This window comes from Cyprinodon tularosa, unplaced genomic scaffold, assembly GCF_016077235.1.
Source record: "Cyprinodon tularosa strain WSP-4 unplaced genomic scaffold, ASM1607723v1 ctg726, whole genome shotgun sequence".
NCBI classification, from domain to species: domain Eukaryota; kingdom Metazoa; phylum Chordata; class Actinopteri; order Cyprinodontiformes; family Cyprinodontidae; genus Cyprinodon; species Cyprinodon tularosa.
Window position 1 is genome coordinate 140,001 of NW_024039481.1, and position 18,927 is coordinate 158,927.

An 18,927-nucleotide genomic window follows, 5' to 3' on the forward strand; every position below is an offset into this window, starting at 1 on the left:
GTTCACCAGATCATACAGTCAAACTGATTCAAAGTTTTCTATCTAAGGAAAATCAGTTGATTGCATTAACTAATTGACTCAAATACAATCCCTCACACTAAGCATGCTTGTAGCGACAGTGGAGAGGAAAAACTCCCCTTTAACAGGAAGAAACCTCCAGCAGAACCAGGCTCAGTGTGAGCGGCCATCTGCCAAGGCTGACTGGGGTTCAAGGAGACAGAAGCAGAGACACAAAAGGACACTGTAAAAGGCGGCCCCGTCCAGGAAACACACAGCAAGGCAGACGAGCTCCGAGCCAGCTCCCATGTCAGAGGATGAAGAGAGCACATGCAGTTAGTCACAGTCAGAGAAACAGGACTACACTGGAAAACAGGCAGATCTCCAACATCTATAAACAAAGCCTGATTATTTATAGATGTTTTCAAACAATTTATATTCAATAATTAAGTCTCTTTTAACATTTTTAGTTGTTTGAAAGTTGTTTCCTATGTATTACAGGGGACACTCTCGGAAAGGATATTTCAATATCAGCTTATACAATAAGATATTTAGTATTTATGATATATTATTTTATTAAAGTAATTACAATAAAAGAAAATAAGCATCTGATAAGCAGGCCTCTGTTGTCATGTTCGAAACTGACTGATAGAAATGACTGATTATAAACTGTCTCGATTGGGGATGGATTTACCATAAGGCAATACTAGGCAGTAGCCTAGGGCCCATAGTTTCTGGGGGCCCCATACAACTCTGTTTACATGTATAGTTGATACAACTATGCCTAATTTTTGTACTTTAATTATGTTTTTGATGAAAATCCTTTCGCTAAAAAGCCATCAGAGCGCTTATAATATGAATTGTGTCTCAGCTCCCAGTTTCTGCTACTGGAGACTTTTGCAACAACATCTAAAAGCAGTGAACTCTGCTCTCCAGAGCCAGTAGATTGGTAACCCCGCCTCCTGCTCTCCTCTATCTTGTCTGCTTTCATGATTCATGCAGCTATTATTTGATACAAATGAAAAATGGAGAACAGATAACAGATCATGCCAAAAAAAACATTAACATACATTACAACATTAAAAAACAATCCACTGGACTCTGTTTCCACGTTTGAAGACGTTTCGCTTCCCATCCAGGGAGATTTTTCAATTAAAATGTCAGGAATAGCGTTGAGTTCATGGCTTGTCTACAGTGAAAAGAAGGACTGTTTTTTTTTACTTTTGCCGTCGTCTTTTTGGAAACTCAGGAAGGAGCAATCAGCTAAGTGAGCTTAATGCTTGGAAAAAGTATTTTATTCCTTCTGAGACAGCATGAAAAGTCAGCTGAGTACAAAACATAGAGAGGAAAACAACAAGAAAAGGGACAAGAAGAAAGATTCTATTAAGATTTCAGTATCTGTATAATGGGTCTGTTTTATGTATTGTCTTCTCAATTCAGAGGGCCCCCTGCCTGTCTTTGCCTAGGGCCCCACATTTCCTAAATCCCCTGGACTCCATGAAAGGACTCAAAACAAAATCGCACAACTCACTTTTTCTAAAAAAAAAAATAATATTTGGACGATTTCCAAGATTTTGGAGATGATATTTAGTAAGTTGAAGGAACAAAAGTGGAAAATTATTAAAAGGGGCATGTTCAGTTACAGCTGCAGTGAAACAGCCAAGCATGGTGGAGGTAGTGTCATTGTCGTGTCAGGATGGGTTGGGGGTTGCTTTAACTCATAGGATCCTGAAATCAGGCCATATGCACGTTCTTGAAAGTTATTTCTGCTCAGGTTTGACACAAGCAGATTAAATCCTTTATTTTTTGCCCACATTTGGTCTGCTTGGATTGGGAAGCATTTTTTCTTGATCAGTAAAATCAGAGTTATTTATATTTTTTTATTTTTGCTTTGGTCATCCATCATTGAATATATAATTTCTGTTTGATTTTTTTAAAAAGAAAGCAAAAACAGAAGAAATGCTTAGAAGAATAGAATAGAAAACCCCTTTATTGTCCCACAATGGGCAAATTCCGGTGTCTATAATAACAGTTTTCCCAAGAAACATTTAGGAAATCAGGAAGTCATGTAAATGCATGCTTTAAATGCACGCTTTGTAGATAGCTGCTTTGCATTTTGTAGAACATTTACAGGTTAGTATGCTGCTTTCATGCTGAGATTGATAGAAAGAGATTAATCTTTGTGAAACAATGATGCATGCATCTGTCTCAGCCTGTACAGAGCCACCCCCATTCTAACAGAGCATCAGAACCCCGCCCTGCAAGACAGGATTGGCCGGATCTTAATTAAAAGTCTTGACCCCTAAAAGAAGAGGACAGAGCAGCACTGTCCAACTGGACCTCTGCTGCTAAAAATAAGATCAACTACAGCCTTAAAGTTCAAGCAAATTTATAATTTTCTGGAGTGATTAAAAGGCATATTAAAAAAAAGTTATATATGGTGTTTAATCTAGAGATTGGAAATGAAAATTACTGCTGATGGAAGATCAATTATTTTTGTATGAAAAGAAGGATTTTAAAAATATATCGCCACTTCAGTTGTTGGATGTAATGAATAGCTTGATGTATTTTAGATTATAATATTTCATTTTCAAAACACTTCTTATGGCATAATTTGCTATTATGTCCTTTGACTTACATCTATCCTACTGTAGGGGTTTTCACGCTCTGGGCATTTCCACTAGATGGCGCTGTGTTCTTAAAAAATGTCTCCAAAGCCTCTCTAAAATAATTCTGAAAAATAAGTGCAATTTTAACTGCAATTAATAAAGAAATACATGCAGTGAGTTTTGTTAAAATCATCATTAAGCATCCAGTTAAAACACAACTTATATAAATTAACCCTCCAGCAACCCGAGACATTTCCTGTGTTTTATTATTTATGCGTAACTTTACCCTTGGTGATGCTAAAGACACTGAAGGTTGACAGGTAATCTGCTTTTCCTCAAGTTCCTTTATATGTTTTTGACCTAAGTAGAACAAGGTAAAAACCTTGTCTGTTTCAATTCATATATATATATATATATATATATATATATATATATATATATATATATAGCTCCAATTCACACGTCATTTTAAGGCACTTCAATCTGATCACACAGACAGACTTGTCTATGTTTAGGAGTCCAGGACTAAACACTATATCTAGGCCAGAATCTCTTGTATTATTGAAGTAGATGAAGGCAGCAGCCCTTCTGATGTTCAGATCCAGAATGGTGTCACAGTTAAACAGAACCAGAACAGATGAAGCTACTATGACAAAGAAATAGCAGAGATAATATTGATTTAGAGGTTGATCACTGGAAGAAATGACAATCTAGGTAATTTTTTCATAAAATAAGTGCATTTGTTCTTGAATTGAGATTAAAGAGACATTTGCCAATTGAAGACAATTTAGATTTAAAATAAAACATAATTGCATTGTCTTATTTTAAGTGCATTTTATCTAAATATTTTATTTTAAGAGTAAAAATACTCAAGCTGGCAAACCATCTTATTTACCTACTCAAAATTAAGGGTAAATACATTTGTGTTTTACTTATTTTTAGATTGTTTTTCCAGTGAGAATAGAGAAACAGATACTGCTTTCCCACTGGCTGAAACACCCATTAAAAACCAGGAACAATCTTTTAGTTATCAAAGTTTCAGAACATAACCTTAGTTCAAACATGTTTACAAGAAAAAATGGTGACTTCAGAGGTTAAATCTACATGAGCTGAAGCACAGGGAGGCCACTAAAATGTTAAACATGTAGAAGGCCATGCTTCTCACGATCTGTTCAAATCTGTTGTGGGAAATAAAAGCCAGACTTTTCTGCAGCATAATGTCTCAAGCCCCAATTTTTGGCCATTTCATGTTAAATTAAGTTTTAGAAAAACAGTGAAAGTTCCAATATATCAAGCTGCTCAGGTAACAAGTCCAGATTAACTTCTGTACAGTTGATTTTGTTGCAAACAGGGCTTTTTCAAAGGAGTTTGCAATCAATTGTTTAAGATCAAGGTTTACAATAAGCAGTTTTTGGGCTTGAGAAATGACTGTAAAGTGTCTTGAGATGACTTGTGTTGTAAATTGGCACTATATAAACTGAATTGATTTATAAAACTTATGGTGTAAAACAGTGATTAAATCCATTCCATACTTTTCCATTTCCACCATGTTGGAAATTCTTAAGTGTTAAATCTAGATTTGAGGCCAGGTTTCATGAAATTTAAAAGTCGCACCTCCCCCTAGCTTCAATTAAGAATTTATAAAATGCCACTTGTCAAATAAGCAATGCTGTGTTATCGTTGAACAGGTGCAATGGTAATTTTCAAAGTCATACAAATTTTAAAGATCAGCTTGGTTTTCTCCAATGACCTTTTCATATGAATGAAACATACAGAAACAAAAAATTCCAGCTCAAAATGTTTATTCAGAGAATCAGAGGACCATTAGAATAAGACCAACTACTTCAGACTTCAGCAATACAACACTTCCACATCAGAGAACGATTAGTTTAGCTCAAGAGAATGCCTCTCAAACAATGGAGTAGGAGCTTAGCATGAAAGATTCATTAAAGATTTAAACTCCATGTTTTCTTTTGGAAGAGGGTGCAGCATTTAGCTCTTGCATTTCAGGGTGTGTTTGTCAAACAGGTACTCCGCCATCTTGTTGTTGTGGGCGTCCATGCGGGTCAGGTTGGTGATGTGATCTCCAAGCTTCTTGATGGCCTCCACCTGCTCATCCAGATAGTTGGACTCCAGGAAGTCACACAGCTGAAAACGGACACATTTAGACGTTAGACTTTAAACCTTCACAATCTTCCAGTTAAAAGCAAACCTTTTACTTACATGGGGATCAACATGATCAGAGGCCAGCTTGTGCAGATCCAGCAGAGCCTGGTTGACGTTTTTCTCCAGCTGCAGGGCACACTGCATGGCCTCCAGGCCGCTGCCCCACTCATCCTTCTCTGGTTTCTGGAAAAGTGAATAGATCATGATCAGATCGTGCATTTTCAATACACATATATACACATTCCTGTCCATATATGGTCATTTTGCTCAACAGTAAATAGTTACAAATCGGATACAGACTCATTTTCTTTCTGAAAGTGTTTTTTGAGGCGACATAATGTGAATCAGCTCTACATAAACATTTAGCTCATTTCTACCTTGACATCCTGCAGGAAGATGCGGCCTCCTCTCTTGTTCTGGAAGGAGAGCAGCTTCTCGGCATGCTCCCGCTCCTCATCGCTGTTCTCCTTGAAGAAGTGAGCGAAGCCCGGCAGAGCCACGTCGTCACGCTGGAAGTAAAAAGCCTAATGGAAAAGAAAAAGCCGTAAACTATAATTAAAACCTTAAAACCCATCATCAAGGGAAAGATAATAATGGTCAAGCTGTGTGAGTCATGGCGGAGTCTGGCCAGACAGCAACCCGAGAGCTGAACAGCATTTCCGGGCATAGCGGACCATCAGGCACCAAATTAATACGGTTATAGTAATAATTCAGCGTTTCTTACCATAGAAGTGTAGGTGTATGAAGCAAACAGCTCCATGTTGATCATCCTGTTAATGGCGGCCTCGCAGTCGCGGTGGTAGTTCTGACGCACCTGAGAATCCATCTTGGCTGGTCGGTTTTCTTGTGCTTTTCTTAACAAAAAAAACGTTAGAAAAATAAAGCTTAAAGTTGGTGTGATTCAAGTAGAAGCAGGATTGGAATATTTCCGGAAGGCAGGCTGCTCGGTTTGAAGAAAGTTCGGGAAGGAAGAGAAGTTCCGTCCAAACACTGTTGAAGCAAGAACTCCAAGAGGCTTTGTTCCCCGGTCTGAAATGGCAGCTGGAGCCCTACCGCTATTTATACTCCTGGGCAGACCTCGTGACTGACGTTGACGTCTCACCCTACAGGTTTCCACCAATCAGGACGCGAGAGTCATATAACAGAGATAAAACAAGATGAAACAACAGCATTTTCTCATTTGTTAAATACAAGAAATCATTAAATTAGATTATTTATTTATTTTTTGCTTGTTTAACCTTATCTTCCCCAGGCTACCACGTGCAATGACGATGTGTTTTTCTTTGTATAGAAGCAAGCCGATAAGCAGTTTTAAAACAATGATGATAATTGTAGTTAAGACACCCCATCTGAAGTGAATATTAGTGAATTAATCATGACTTTAAAACGTGCTCTCTAAAATAAAATTAAATTAAATAAATTAACCGACTGCTAAATTGGATCCAGAGTTCACATAGTGTCCCTGAAGTCTTTTATTCTTAATACTAAGGAATACCAGGATTAAAAACAGAAAAAATTTCAGGTCTTTTTTTAGTGAAATAATCTGAAAGTGCTTCAGTTTCCGTAGTCGTCTAAAACGATTGAAAACAACATAGTGGAACAAAGCCTCCCTCTGTTAGCTGTTTTCTTCTTCTTAAAAGAAAGATAAACTTTGCTGTTTGGAAAAAAAAGGCAACTATTAATCTCATTAAGGTAAAGCTTTTGGAAGCAAAGAGCTGTTCCAAGCAATTATCAAAATATATACCAAAATTGCCACAGAGGACAAAAGTTGAAGGTTCAGAACAATAGGATGACATAAAGCATAAATGGACCGGAGACATATGTAGATCCAAATGGAAGAAGAAGCCAGAAATAGAAAAATATTGCCTGATGATACCAAAGATTACTAAGTGCTGAAATGAAATATAAATAATACTTTAATAAGTATGTCAGTTCAATGATTTACCAAAAGGAAATCAAATGTTGTCCAAACTTTTTCACATACGTATTTACATAGGTTAGTTCAGCTTTACATTTTTATGCCCCCTTAATATCTTTCATTATTTTACACTTAATTAGATCAGGTAAAAATCTGTTTATTTACATTTTTTACAATTTGCAACATGCCATTTCACTTAAAAGAGTCAATCAAATCATACAGACAGTGTGGTTTAAAAGTTTTACAAGCAAAGTAATCCCAGGATGTATAATTTTAAGGTGTGACATGATTGATCATGGTCTTATTCTTTAGACATAAAAACTTTTGAGATCCGCTGTTTTTATACCTGAATTGAATGTATCTGATTTTATGAAACTTCATAAATGTACTGGACTGAACGACTGAACCTTTTTTTTTTTCTAACTCACAAGGCACCACATGACTTTTAAAAGTGCTGACGCAGTGCTAAAATAAAACCAGGGTGATTTTTATGGCTTTACGCAATACCAGAGGAATGTTGCGAGACGTTACAGAGCATAAAATGCTTCAGACAGCATGTCATTAAACCAGGAAATAGTCTGTTAAAGTGAACAAAGATCCTGACTCTCTCTGAGTTTTAATGTCGGCCGTATTGTGCCAGGGCATTCAAGATTATCTTATCTTTATATATATTTATGGTCCTAACAAAGTAAGGGAAACACATCAACATATAATTGCAGGGCGGTATTTTGTGTTGCTATTGTTTCGTCCCAATGCCTCAGTCAGGTAGGCTTGCCTGTCTGGGCAGCTGCTTTGTTTAGCACCTGTTCATACAGCATAACCAGAGCCCTGCATGTGCTCTTTACAAAGCACCTTCTTTACCTTTTTTAAGGCATTGCAAATGACAGACATTTATGCAAAGAGATAATAATGATAAAAAAATCACAGCAACATACAGTATCTTCCAATCTTTAGAAGTGGATAACATAGCTCTCTGATTCGCTGATAGCAAACATGTAAGAAAGACATTCTGGAAGAAGCTCAGGTTGTACAGCAGGTGATGCATTAAAGGCCTCTTCATTTATGGCCCAACTGCCTCTGACAGTGTTTTTTTTATTTTCTCTTATAATAATACTTAATAAACTTTTTCAAATTATTTGACTTTAGAGTGAGACAAGAATCAATTGTGCTACTTGGTTTTATGTAATAGAGCTCTGCTTATTGTTTCCCTGCTGGGAGTTAAAGCTCCTCCCTAACCTTTTGCATTAATTTTAGGTATTGCATGTTGCTGAGTTTCATTTGAACTGAAAGTTTCTCCGCCCCCTGCTGAGAAAAAAAAGGATCCCTGCAGCATGATGCTGCCACTACCATGTTTTGCTGTGAGGATGGTGTGCCTACATATGGCATTAAAGGACAAAAAGTCAAAAGGTATAGCTTTATTTCACGACTGATTCTACTGGATTGTACAGAATGAAATTTGATTTATTTTGAACATGATACAAATATAAAAAAATAAAATAGTGCACAGTAACAAGAAGTGCATAAAAAAGAAGAGAAAAATACAGATATTTGTTTCAATTAACATATCATGCTCAAAAATGGGGTAGGAAGAATTGAAAACTTATTAACTCCTACCCCCTAAACACATAAAAACTTACAGTCCTACTGTTATAAAAAAAAAAATAAAAAATCAAAGTCAAGTGAAAGTCAAAGTGGCAGTCAGCAGTTACTAATATTTACCTAAAACATTTCCCTTTTTATGCTGGTTTGTCTTTTCAAACCCTTACACCAAGTTGTTATCTTTAATACACACATTTTTGCTTTCTTTCACTCATATGTCTATCTCTATTGAAAATAACCTCCTTATATTTTCTTTTGAATTGTATTAAACTATTGCTTTGTTTTAAATCTTCATTTAAGTTGTTCCATAACTTTACACCTTTAATTGAAATACAGAAGCTTTTTCTTGTTGTTCGCAACTTGCGCATCTTTAAGTTTGAGTAACCCCTTAAATTATACCCCACTTCTCTTTCAGAAAACATGCTCTGTATGTGCTCAGGTGACAACTTTTTAGATACTTTGAACATAAATTGAGCCATTTTAAATTCTACAAGCTCGTCAAATTGGAGAATTCTGGATTTTTTGAAGAGTGGGTTTGTATGCTCATAATAACCAACATTATGGATGATTCTAATGGCTCGTTTCTGTAGGATGGTTACCGGATGTAAAGAGCTCTTTTAATTAACTCCCCACACTTCACGGCAATATGAAATGAGAATGAAAATATTGTTTTTCTTTCTTCAAATTTTGATTAAAACAAATTACTTTCAGATAATGTAATGTGGTTGAAGTGATGTAAGTTCCGGGAAGCAACCTCTTCCCCAGGGAGAAACATTTTAAATTGCCCAGGCTTAAAAGCAGCAATTACAGCTGACACATTAACAAAAGAACTTTGCAACCCCTACAGGGAAGGACACAAATATTGATCATTGTCTATCCACTTCACAACTGGACACCCACTCTGTAATATGAAATATCAACAGGTTCAAATCTGTGGTCGAAAAGTTAGAAACTGTAACAAACACTTTGAAAAGCCACTAATATAATATTTATTTTCAGGTGCAATTGAAGTGAAGACCAAAAATATTTAACTACAGATTCTGTAGGACACCCTGCCTTTGGGAAATAGAGGTTAACAAATCTAATAATTTTAAAAATGAAAATGTCTCTTTTCAGTCTGATCCTTGAGAGGAGTTAGACAATAAATGTTACTAAAACCACGTTTTTACACAGATTACATGTTGATGCTAAAACTAAATTTAACATCTAATTTCTTGATGTTTCCTTAAATATTCATATCTCTCAATTGACGATCATAACACATAAAATCATTAACTCTTTGGGGGAAATATAATTCAGTTTTAATTCAGTTTATTTCTATAGCACCAATTCACAAGGCATGTCATCTCAAGGCACTTTACAGTTCACCAGATCATACAGTCAAACTGATTCAAAGTTTTCTATCTAAGGAAAACCAGTGGATTGCATCGACTCATTGACTCTTCAGCAATCCCTCACACTAAGCATGCTTGTAGCGACAGTGGAGAGGAAAAACTCCCCTTTAACAAGAAGAAACCTCCAGCAGAACCAGGCTCAGTGTGAGCGGCCATCTGCTGAGACCGACTGGGGTTCAAGGAGACAAAAGCAGAGATACAAAAGGCAGCTGTAAAACACGGCCCCGTCCAGGAAACACAGCCAGGCAGACGATATAGATAAATAATCCCCAACAAGCAACTACTGAATATACACTTAATATGTTGAAGCCTGTTCCGTAATGTGCTGTTAAAAGTCTTTATTTAGAAGTGGAAGGTAAATGCCGGCCTGCAAATGTTCTGGAACATAAACCCAAACATTTAACTCTTAAATTCTTTAATTTTCTTTCACAACTTTTATCTACCAGAAACTTGGGATCATATTTTTCCTTAGATGGAAAACTTTAATTCAATCTGACGTCATGATCTGGTTGAATTGTCTCTGGAAAGTGTATTAGGATGACATGTGTTGTGAATTGGTGCTATATAAATAAGCTGAATTGAATACAGTTAATAAGTTTACTGGGTTAAAGCTGATTTATTTACATTGTGGAATAAAGAGCTAATTGGGAATTATCCTTTTTAAATGAATACAGAAATAGAGAATTGGGGATTACATTGAAATGTAAAGTAAAAAAAACTGTAAATGACTTTAAAAAGGAAACATTTGATGTTCATAAACAGCTGAGATGAGGGACATAATATGATCCATGGTTATTAATCCTTAGTTTATTGTTTATTGTATCACCAATAAGCACATCTCTATTTACAGCTGTTTCACCTCCTAAACTATGAGAGTGACTCTGCATTTCTGATAGCAGCCTTGCATTACTTCACTGCACGGTCATATGACACCATGAATCAGCTTTTTCCAGCAGGGGGGAATGAATCAGCAGCAGATAGTGCTGTGTCATTGTAGTGACTCAGCTTTCCTCAGCCTCAATGTTAAGCTTCCTGCTGCTCTGTTCCTCTTTGTCTGACATCAGTAGAGGGAGGAGATCCGGTGACCACAGATGTGTTTACCTCAGCAGTCTGCTGGCTGGAACCAGTTTAGGAAGAAAAAAAAGGAAGCAAAACTGGTTTAATGCTGGGAACAAATCTGTTTGGGTTATGTCGCTTTTTAATTTCAAACTACTGGAATGTGCTTGTGTCTCAGTCCGGAGAGAAGTGAGTTTTACTCCAAGTTACCACAGACTGGGTAGTTTGTGACTAAATTAAAGCCTCAACTCACTAAAGATCTGCTGCTGCCTACAGAAATAGGCCAAGATAAGAAAAAAAGTGTCCAGGAAGAGTCAACATGCAGCTATTAAAGGTTGTTTGCCCATATAAAAAAGAGAAAATCAAATTGATTATGATAGAATAAGGCTGTATGCTATTAGCGCCCTTCCAATAGTGTTTCGATAGCCTTTTTGGAGCCTAAATAGAACTTCAGCACTGGGGTGCAATGAGCTGAAAGACTACCAGAATCCCTGTTGCTGCCATTAATGCAGCTACTAAATAATTCCTGACACAAAATCACAATTCATCCATGAAAGTTATCCCAAGTGGGGTCGTGAGGGGCTGGTGCCTATCTCCAGCTGTCAATGGGTGAGAGGCAGGGTCCAACCTGGACAGGTTACCAGTCCATCGCTGGGCAACACAGAGACAAACAACCATTTATAGATACACTCACACCTAAGGAGAATTTAGAGAAGCCAATTAACCTAACAGTCATGTTTTTTTGGGCAGTTAGAGGAAGCTGGAGTACCCAGCGAGAACCCATGTATCTTTAGGGAGAACATGCAAACTCCATGCAGAAAGACCCCAGACCAGGATTCAAACCCAGAGCCTTCTTGTTGCAAGGCAGCAGTGCTACCCACTGCGCCACTGAGCAGCCAACATTTAAATCTAAAAAAGTCGTTTTTTTCTTAAAATAAGTGCATTTGTTCTTGAATTGAGGAGGTAAGTGAAGCACTTTGCTAAGTATTTCTTTATATAGCACCAATTCACAAGGCATGTCATCTCAAGGCACTTTACAGTTCAACCAGATCATACAGTCAAACTGATTCAAAGTTTTCTATCTAAGGAAAACCAGCTGATTACATCAACTCATTGACTCGAAGGCAATTCATCACACTAAGCATGCTTGTAGCGACAGTGGAGAGGAAAAACTCCCTTTTAACAGGAAGAAACCTCCAGCAGAACCAGGCTCAGTGTGAGCGGCCATCTGCTGAGGCTGACTGGGGTTCAAGGAGACAGAAGCAGACATAGGAAAAAAAGCAGAGATATTGATGATAAGTTGGAGGGGATTTGGCTGGGAGTCGCAGGGGTGTAGGCTGCCATTCAGCAGGCCTTTGACTGCAAGGGGCCATTTTGAATGGCTGCTACTGTAACTGTAAACTGGCTCCACAAAATAAACTCATTAGTTTTGTTTCATTTAAGCTCATTTTCGTTATGGCCTGTTGGTGTATAAAAAAACAAACAAACTTTAAAATAATTTGTTTCATCCAGACAAATCATTTCTGTGTGTTTGCTCAAGATGATGCAATATTAAATTTCACACTGTTATCATTAGTTATATAACTAAGAAACTCAAGAAAAGTTCCTTTAATAGGGTAGCTTAATAACCTTTATGAGGTTTTCATCATCAGCTTCTCCTGAATTATTTTGCCTTTTATAATTGTAGTTTAAAAAACAGTACTTTTACACTTTTACTTGAATAAAAAGCTAAAGTTGATCCTCTTATATCTACAAAAGTGTTTTTAAACAGTAGGATTGATACTTCTGCGTGAGTAATAAACATTACAACTATGAATAGAGTCAATTAGTCCAGGATAGTCTCCATAGCAGGTTGTCTGATCAACAGCAGCTGGGAGCTTGATGTAATCCTCTCAGGTCACATTTAGCTTTGCAGACTTTCTCAACTATTTTGCAAACAGCTGAATCACTCACACCCCACAGATCTGCCGTTTCAGAGTGGAAAGTTCCACAAGCCAAAAATCTTCTTGTAAGGAGAGAGAAAGTTCTTCTTATGGAGTCAGATGAAAAGTTGTCATCGTCTGTGTTTTTTCACACAAACATAAACCTTCAATAAATTACTATTGTCAAATTCATTCAGCTGATTATTTCCATCTCTGATAAATCTCTCTGCTCTTGGTGGTGATCTTCCTGCCTCTGGCCAGGTTTAACTTCAGGTTATTCTCCTGTATAACTACACCTGGTTAAATATTCATTAATAAGCATTTCCTCTCTTCTTCATTAGAAAAATTTTAAACCAATAAAAAGTAAAGTCAGCAGCCATATTTTTAAAAGGAAGGCATTTATTCTGCCGATGCTTTGAAGAAAATATAGATAACAGTTTTATAACATGTAAGCCTCTGCGTGTGATAATCACATAAGCCCGATAAAAAACAGTAACCAGCACGTGTGAATTTAGCAAATTAGAAATAAAGCAAATTAATCACAAAGCAGTGAATCAGAGGAACATTTGGTCAGCATTCAGGAAACTATTCAATAAAACATCCATTCAGGCAAATGTTTCCTCATCTTTTGAAAATGTCCTTAAATTCATGACTTACGCTGCTTTTTATGCAAACAAAATGAATGTAATTCATAGAAGAAATCCAAGTTTTTCAAACATTCTGGAGAATATTTTAACTGCATAGTAAAAAATGGGCTTCAAGTTCATTTTATTCAACATTAATAAAAACATAATTGAAAAAAAAACAAACAAGTGAGTCATTTTGAACTGAGCTGTCATTTTTTTTTTGCCAAGTCAGTGACAGGCCTCGTTATACTTGGTCACAGATGCACAAAGATATAATTGTTTTTACCGCAGAGTCTCATTTAAAGACTGAGCTCAGTCATTTACATCAACACTGCAAGTCATTTTGAAGCCCATAATAACACTTTAACCGTTTAGACCCTCAGACTTCTGACATGTAACAGGGAGGAAAGTCCAATAAAAACAGTTTGAAACATCAGAACCACTTTAAAAGGAACTGAAGCTATTTTTTCTTTACATAATAAACACACATTTAAATGGGTTTTTAATATGAAGGACAAATGTAAAGCAATATTCTTGTGAAGTGAAAAGAAAAACAACAAAGTAACCTAATTTGTTAACAGATTTTACCTGTGTGAGACTAAGATTGACTTTTACTGCCTTTCTGCCTTCATGCAAAACAGTTCATTTGGAAGAAAAGAGTAAAAATACTCAAACTAGATGGTTAGATTAGCGGAAGAAACCATAATGAGTAAAGTTTACAGTCTGCAACAAGCATATTAGAAACAGGACAAACTTGTTTCCTGCTAATTAAAGTCTGTTTGATTAAAGCCCAGAACAAAGATACAACTTTAAAATCCCAGTGGCTTATTTTCAGCCCTTGCAGAAGTAGATATGATCTCCAGGCATCCCCTAACTCGGTCCTCGAGGCCTCCTGTCCTGCAGGTTTTAGAGGTTTCCTTGCTCCAGCACAGCTGATTTTAATTGAAAGCTGATTAACAGGCTTGTGGTCTACTGCAATCATTATAACCAGCTGTGCGGAAGCAGAGAAACCTCTAAAACCAGCAGGACAGGGGACCTTGAGGACCGAGTTTGGGGATGCCTGATCTATACCATTCCATATAAAAAATAAAATAAAAAAAGGTATTTATTTCTTTTTATTTTCTATATGTTGGATTCTATTTCACATTTTTAGTTTTTATTTTACGCTGTTTAATAGCATTATTCTCGCACTGTTTCCCAGATCACACTTGTTTCCCTTCAAGCCTACTGTAATACTAAAGTTCCCTCCTGGCCAATAAAAATGGGACTTTGCTCCTCAGAGGCAAACTGATCTGGAAAACACAATTTCAAAAGGGTGACATCCATAAAATTTTATCAGAAAACAAAAAATCTGTTAAAAAAAGAAAAGAAAAACAATTTGAAAAAAATTAAACAAAGTCTGAAAAAGCAGGACAGCAACTCCGTAAACCTATTTATTATTAAAAGGGTTTTTTTTTTTTCACTAAATGTTTTCTTTGCTTAAAACAATGGAACAAAATTCTATTATTAAGACAGACCTATTATTAAGACAGGCGGTTAAGTATTGTCCGATCAGAAATCCAAAATGAAAGAAAATCAAGGCAGTTCAACCAGCCGAACAATAAATCTGTGCACCAAAGTAAAACTAGTGAAAACAGTTTAGCTTTTCCATTCAATTTATTTCATCGCTCCACTTTATCAAGTGGGAATGCTTATGCATTCCCACTTATTGTTTTTATTTATTATTATTCCGTAGGTTTTTCTTCGTTTAACTAGTTCAACAGTTTTCAGCTGATTTAAACAAATTTGGTATCAAAACGTTCAGTTTGTTCAGGAGAGTTATGCTATGACTTTTGGTAAAGATATTGTTCGTAGTTTTTGCGATATTCAGCTTTTTCTGCGATTTTTGGCCCCATTGAAATGCATGTAAAACTTCAAAAATTCCACTAAATCTTCAGCTACTTTGCCCTTTAACTACTTCAGCATACTTTCAGCTAGAAACACCATTCAACTTTTAAAATGCTTCCGTATCTTTCTGCTATTACTGTTTAACTCGGCTTTCAGCTAACTTTTACAGTTTTGCTTCAGTGAAGCTTCAAACTTTTAAACAATTTTTACAGATTTTCAAATTTATAATGGAAGTCTATGGACGGAATGTTCAGCTGCTAGAGTGTGCCACTCTAGCGTTTTCAAACATTTCACTCATGCCGAACAGCTTCAACTCACTCGCTCATTTTTTACTCTATCTAGATAAATTTTACATCAAAACGTAGGGATTTTTGTCAGGATTCAGGAAATGTAACTCTCATTTGTGTGGCATTTACGGTTTTCCGACAGTTTGGCCCAGACCACGAAGAAGTCCACACTTCCCCAATAGAAATCCAATGAGAGCTCTCTGAAAATCCGAACTGAAAATAAAAAAAAAACAGACTTTTTCGTATCGCTCCCATTCGGGAACCGTTCGACGTAGCAACATGAGCCTTGTGGAAGTTGTTCCTCATTCCTTCCTAGCACTCACATTGAAGGAAGTGTGTCGATATCTTTTATCGTTTAGCTAGGAACAAGGTTTGTTCGGGGGTAACAAATCTGTCCGAACCCCAAAATCAAGATTTTGACAATTATACACTTTTTTACATCGTCACCACGCCTAGACCAAATATTGTAGAAATATGAAAGTTACACCAGTTGTAGTCCAAAGATGGCTGACGCTCACGGTGAAAGAATTTTTTGAATGCCTAATACGGTTTTGGCTCACCGCTCATTTGTTCGGAGGGAAAGTTTTGCTTTTGAGAGTTCTGCTCTACCATTGTGCTGCATGTTATTCAATGAGACCAGCAGGATTTATAAACCTTTATATTCCTCCTTCCCATTAAGGCTGCGAATGAGCTACATCCATGAAAGTTACCCCAATTGGAGACAAAGGATAGCTCTCGCTTAGACTGAAAGAATTTTTTAGATACCATTTACGGTTTGTCTTCAGCACTCGTTTGTTCGGAGCTGCTATTCCCATTCAAAAAAGCCTGAGAGGAAAGGAATGAAAGTGAAGCGCATGTCTCTCTGTCACTGACAGGCTCGTTAACGTTGTCAAGGTAACCGTGCTTCAAAGAGATTTTACCTCCACCACTTTAAACAGCACATTTTAATCTAATGGAGGGAGACAACACTGATTTAACATTAGGAAGTGGATACAATATGACTACTGGCCATGACCCTTCCCTTCACACGCAACCCTGATAGACTTTCAAAATAAGACTCCGGGGACCCTTCAAAATAAAAGCCCCTAAATTAAACTCATATTTTTTTCCCCAGCATATGGCTCAACATTATGACCCAAACTCAACCACTTTTTTAAAAATTAGACTCTAGGGGGTTTTCAAAACACACCCCATGGAAAATTTCAAAATAAAAGCCTCACATTGCCACTTTATCTACTGCCCTAATAACAAGGGAAAAGAGTAATTTAACGATTGGAAAGTCATCAAGTATCACTGCTGGGTCTGACCCTTTTCTCAACACACAACCCTGCTAGACTTTCAAAATAAGACTCCAGTGACCCTACAAAATAAAAGCCTCTATTATACTCTCCTATTAATTGACGCAGATGGCTCAGCATTATGACCCAAACTCTACCAGCTTGTTTCTATTAGACTCTAGGGACCTTTTCAAAACATACCCCAGAGCAAATTTCACAATAAAAGTCTCCCATTTACGCTCTAATACAGCATCTATTCACCCAATAACATGGAAAACCAGTGATTTCATATTTGGAAATGGATTCTATATCACTGCTGGGCATGACCCTTCCCTTGACACACATCCATGATAGACTTTCAAAATAAGACTAAAGGGAACCTACAAAATAAAAGCCTCTTCCTTACGCACACTCATTCATTGTGCCGTATGGCTTGTAGCTATGACCCAAAGTCAACCAATTTCTTCAAATTACACTACCAAGGCCTGTGGACCACACACCTCAGTGCATATTTCTTAATCAGGTTCTAAGATTTATACTGTAATAAAGCATCTGCTAACCTTGTAACATGCAGCCTAAGCCTGCCAACGGTGCTTTCATTACCACAGCGGCTCGTAACATGCAGGTTCAATTTTTTTATAAATTCAGCTCCTTAAGTGGTATTAGCTCTCTTTCTATAAGCTTCTCTCTCTGTCCTTCCTCTGCTTCTCATGGCCAGTCTTGCACATAGGTTTGTAGATTTTCAATCCTCTAAGGATGACACTGTTTTCTTTGTGCTGATCAACCGACACATTTTAAATAATTTTCCAATTGTTTTGCCAAGTCTTGACATTTCCACATATGATTTCAAAATGTTAATACTTATTCAATACCATCGTCCTCAACATTTTACTCCCCATCCTTAAGCTACTAATTTTTTCTTCAACCAGATAAGATTAAAGCTTTTCTTTGTAATTTCTTTCTACTTCAGCTAATTTCATACTTTTCAGCCTATGTTGTGAACTTTGGCTTCATTCTGCTCTGTTTCTGGACAGGAATTAAGCTTTTCTGTTTGCTGCTAATTCATAACACGCCTGACATGTTTCTGGAAAATAGGTAAACCCCCCTTCAAAATTTCTTTATACATTTTTCTAGAAACTTGGGAGACATTATATTAAGACCCTTCTAGTGCCCACATTCAAGACATTTTTTGATATCATGTATGGTTTGGCTGTGCAGCTTTTAAGATGAGTTTGTTTCTGCCATTTTACTGCCAAATGATTCTACCCTACAAAATCTTCAGATGATTCAATTGTTTTCTGCAGTTTGAAGTTTCTGATGACTTCCTATCACATTTTCATATGTTCTTCAGGTAATTTCAGCTTTTTTCATTCAGCAAAAGCATTCCTACTTGCTGTTTCTCCGAAACAGCTTTTTCTAGTTTTAATCTGTCACCAAAGTTCCAGATGCTTCGGTTTGCAAAGTGAAAAAAATAATAAATAAAATCCGAGGGTCTACATATTTTGCAAGGTACTGATTAGAAGTTGAAGTTAACTAAAGCGATGAACTGAGACCAAAAACTTAAAGAACGACGTCTTGCTGAGAAAATGTTGGATTTTTTTAACGGGTTCTGAGAACCCATCAGAACCGATGTGGAAGTGATCCAGTATGGATGCAACACTGAAACAGGAACTTATTCAACACTATGAGAGAAAAGTCTCACATAACACATACCAGGATTGTTCTGTTCACGCTTCTTTACTTTGACAGACTGAAGAATTACAGCCTGTTTGATTTAATCACAGTAGAAAAATATGTTAGTGAATTAAAAATAAAATACTGATCCTCTAATCTGGTGCATTTGGACAGATGGCAAAAAAAAATCATGTTAAGCATTGCTGTTAATAATAATAAACCTTCAGAATATTGCATGACTTTTGATTCCTCATCTTCATCTTACATATGTTTGTTATCTTTAGAAGGACTTATTTGTACGTTTAAACTTCTCAGGCAGAAGGAATCCAAACACTTTTCCACTGAACCGCGTTTCTCCACAGGTCCTCCAGCAGAGAAGCATCAGTCCGAGTCCAGTCCGCTCCAGCATCGCTCGCCTCCCCGTCCTTCTGGCAGAAGAGCCGCAGCGTTTTCAGCGGGCTGGTGCAGCTGTACTGGAGGTACTGGCAGCCCTAAAAACACACAGGACAGTGAAA

At 36.9% G+C, this 18,927-nt stretch overlaps 2 protein-coding genes across 2 annotated transcripts in view; both read right to left on the reverse strand.

The window, feature by feature from the left end:
• Positions 1-4,391: 4,391 nt before the first annotated feature.
• Positions 4,392-5,813, reverse strand: fthl27 (ferritin, heavy polypeptide-like 27). The gene is made up of 4 exons (XM_038269269.1): positions 5,497-5,813; positions 5,150-5,296; positions 4,830-4,955; positions 4,392-4,754 (listed from the first exon to the last, which is right to left on the reverse strand). The coding sequence occupies exons 1-4, from the start codon at positions 5,596-5,598 to the stop codon at positions 4,599-4,601; spliced, it is 531 nt and encodes a 176-aa protein (XP_038125197.1). The 5' UTR covers positions 5,599-5,813; the 3' UTR covers positions 4,392-4,598.
• A 12,709-nt stretch (positions 5,814-18,522) lies between these two features.
• Positions 18,523-18,927, reverse strand: part of aldh16a1 (aldehyde dehydrogenase 16 family, member A1) — a 28,280-nt gene continuing 27,875 nt past the window's right edge. Inside the window, exon 17 of the mRNA XM_038269244.1 lies at positions 18,523-18,903. Within this exon, the coding sequence (XP_038125172.1) occupies positions 18,724-18,903 (180 nt within the window). The 3' untranslated portion in view covers positions 18,523-18,723. The remainder of the gene's footprint in view (positions 18,904-18,927) is intronic.

What these genes read in the sequence shown, in the direction of transcription:
- fthl27 (XM_038269269.1), bottom strand. Translation starts at nt 5,598, where the DNA reads ATGGATTCTCAGGTGCGTCAGAACTACCACCGCGACTGCGAGGCCGCC. An exon ending in TCTTCCTGCAGGATGTCAAG is followed by an intron (nt 4,956 to 5,149) that starts GTAGAAATGAGC and finishes TCACTTTTCCAG; the next exon opens with AAACCAGAGAAGGATGAGTG. An exon ending in CTGATCATGTTGATCCCCAT is followed by an intron (nt 4,755 to 4,829) that starts GTAAGTAAAAGG and finishes GTCCGTTTTCAG; the next exon opens with CTGTGTGACTTCCTGGAGTC.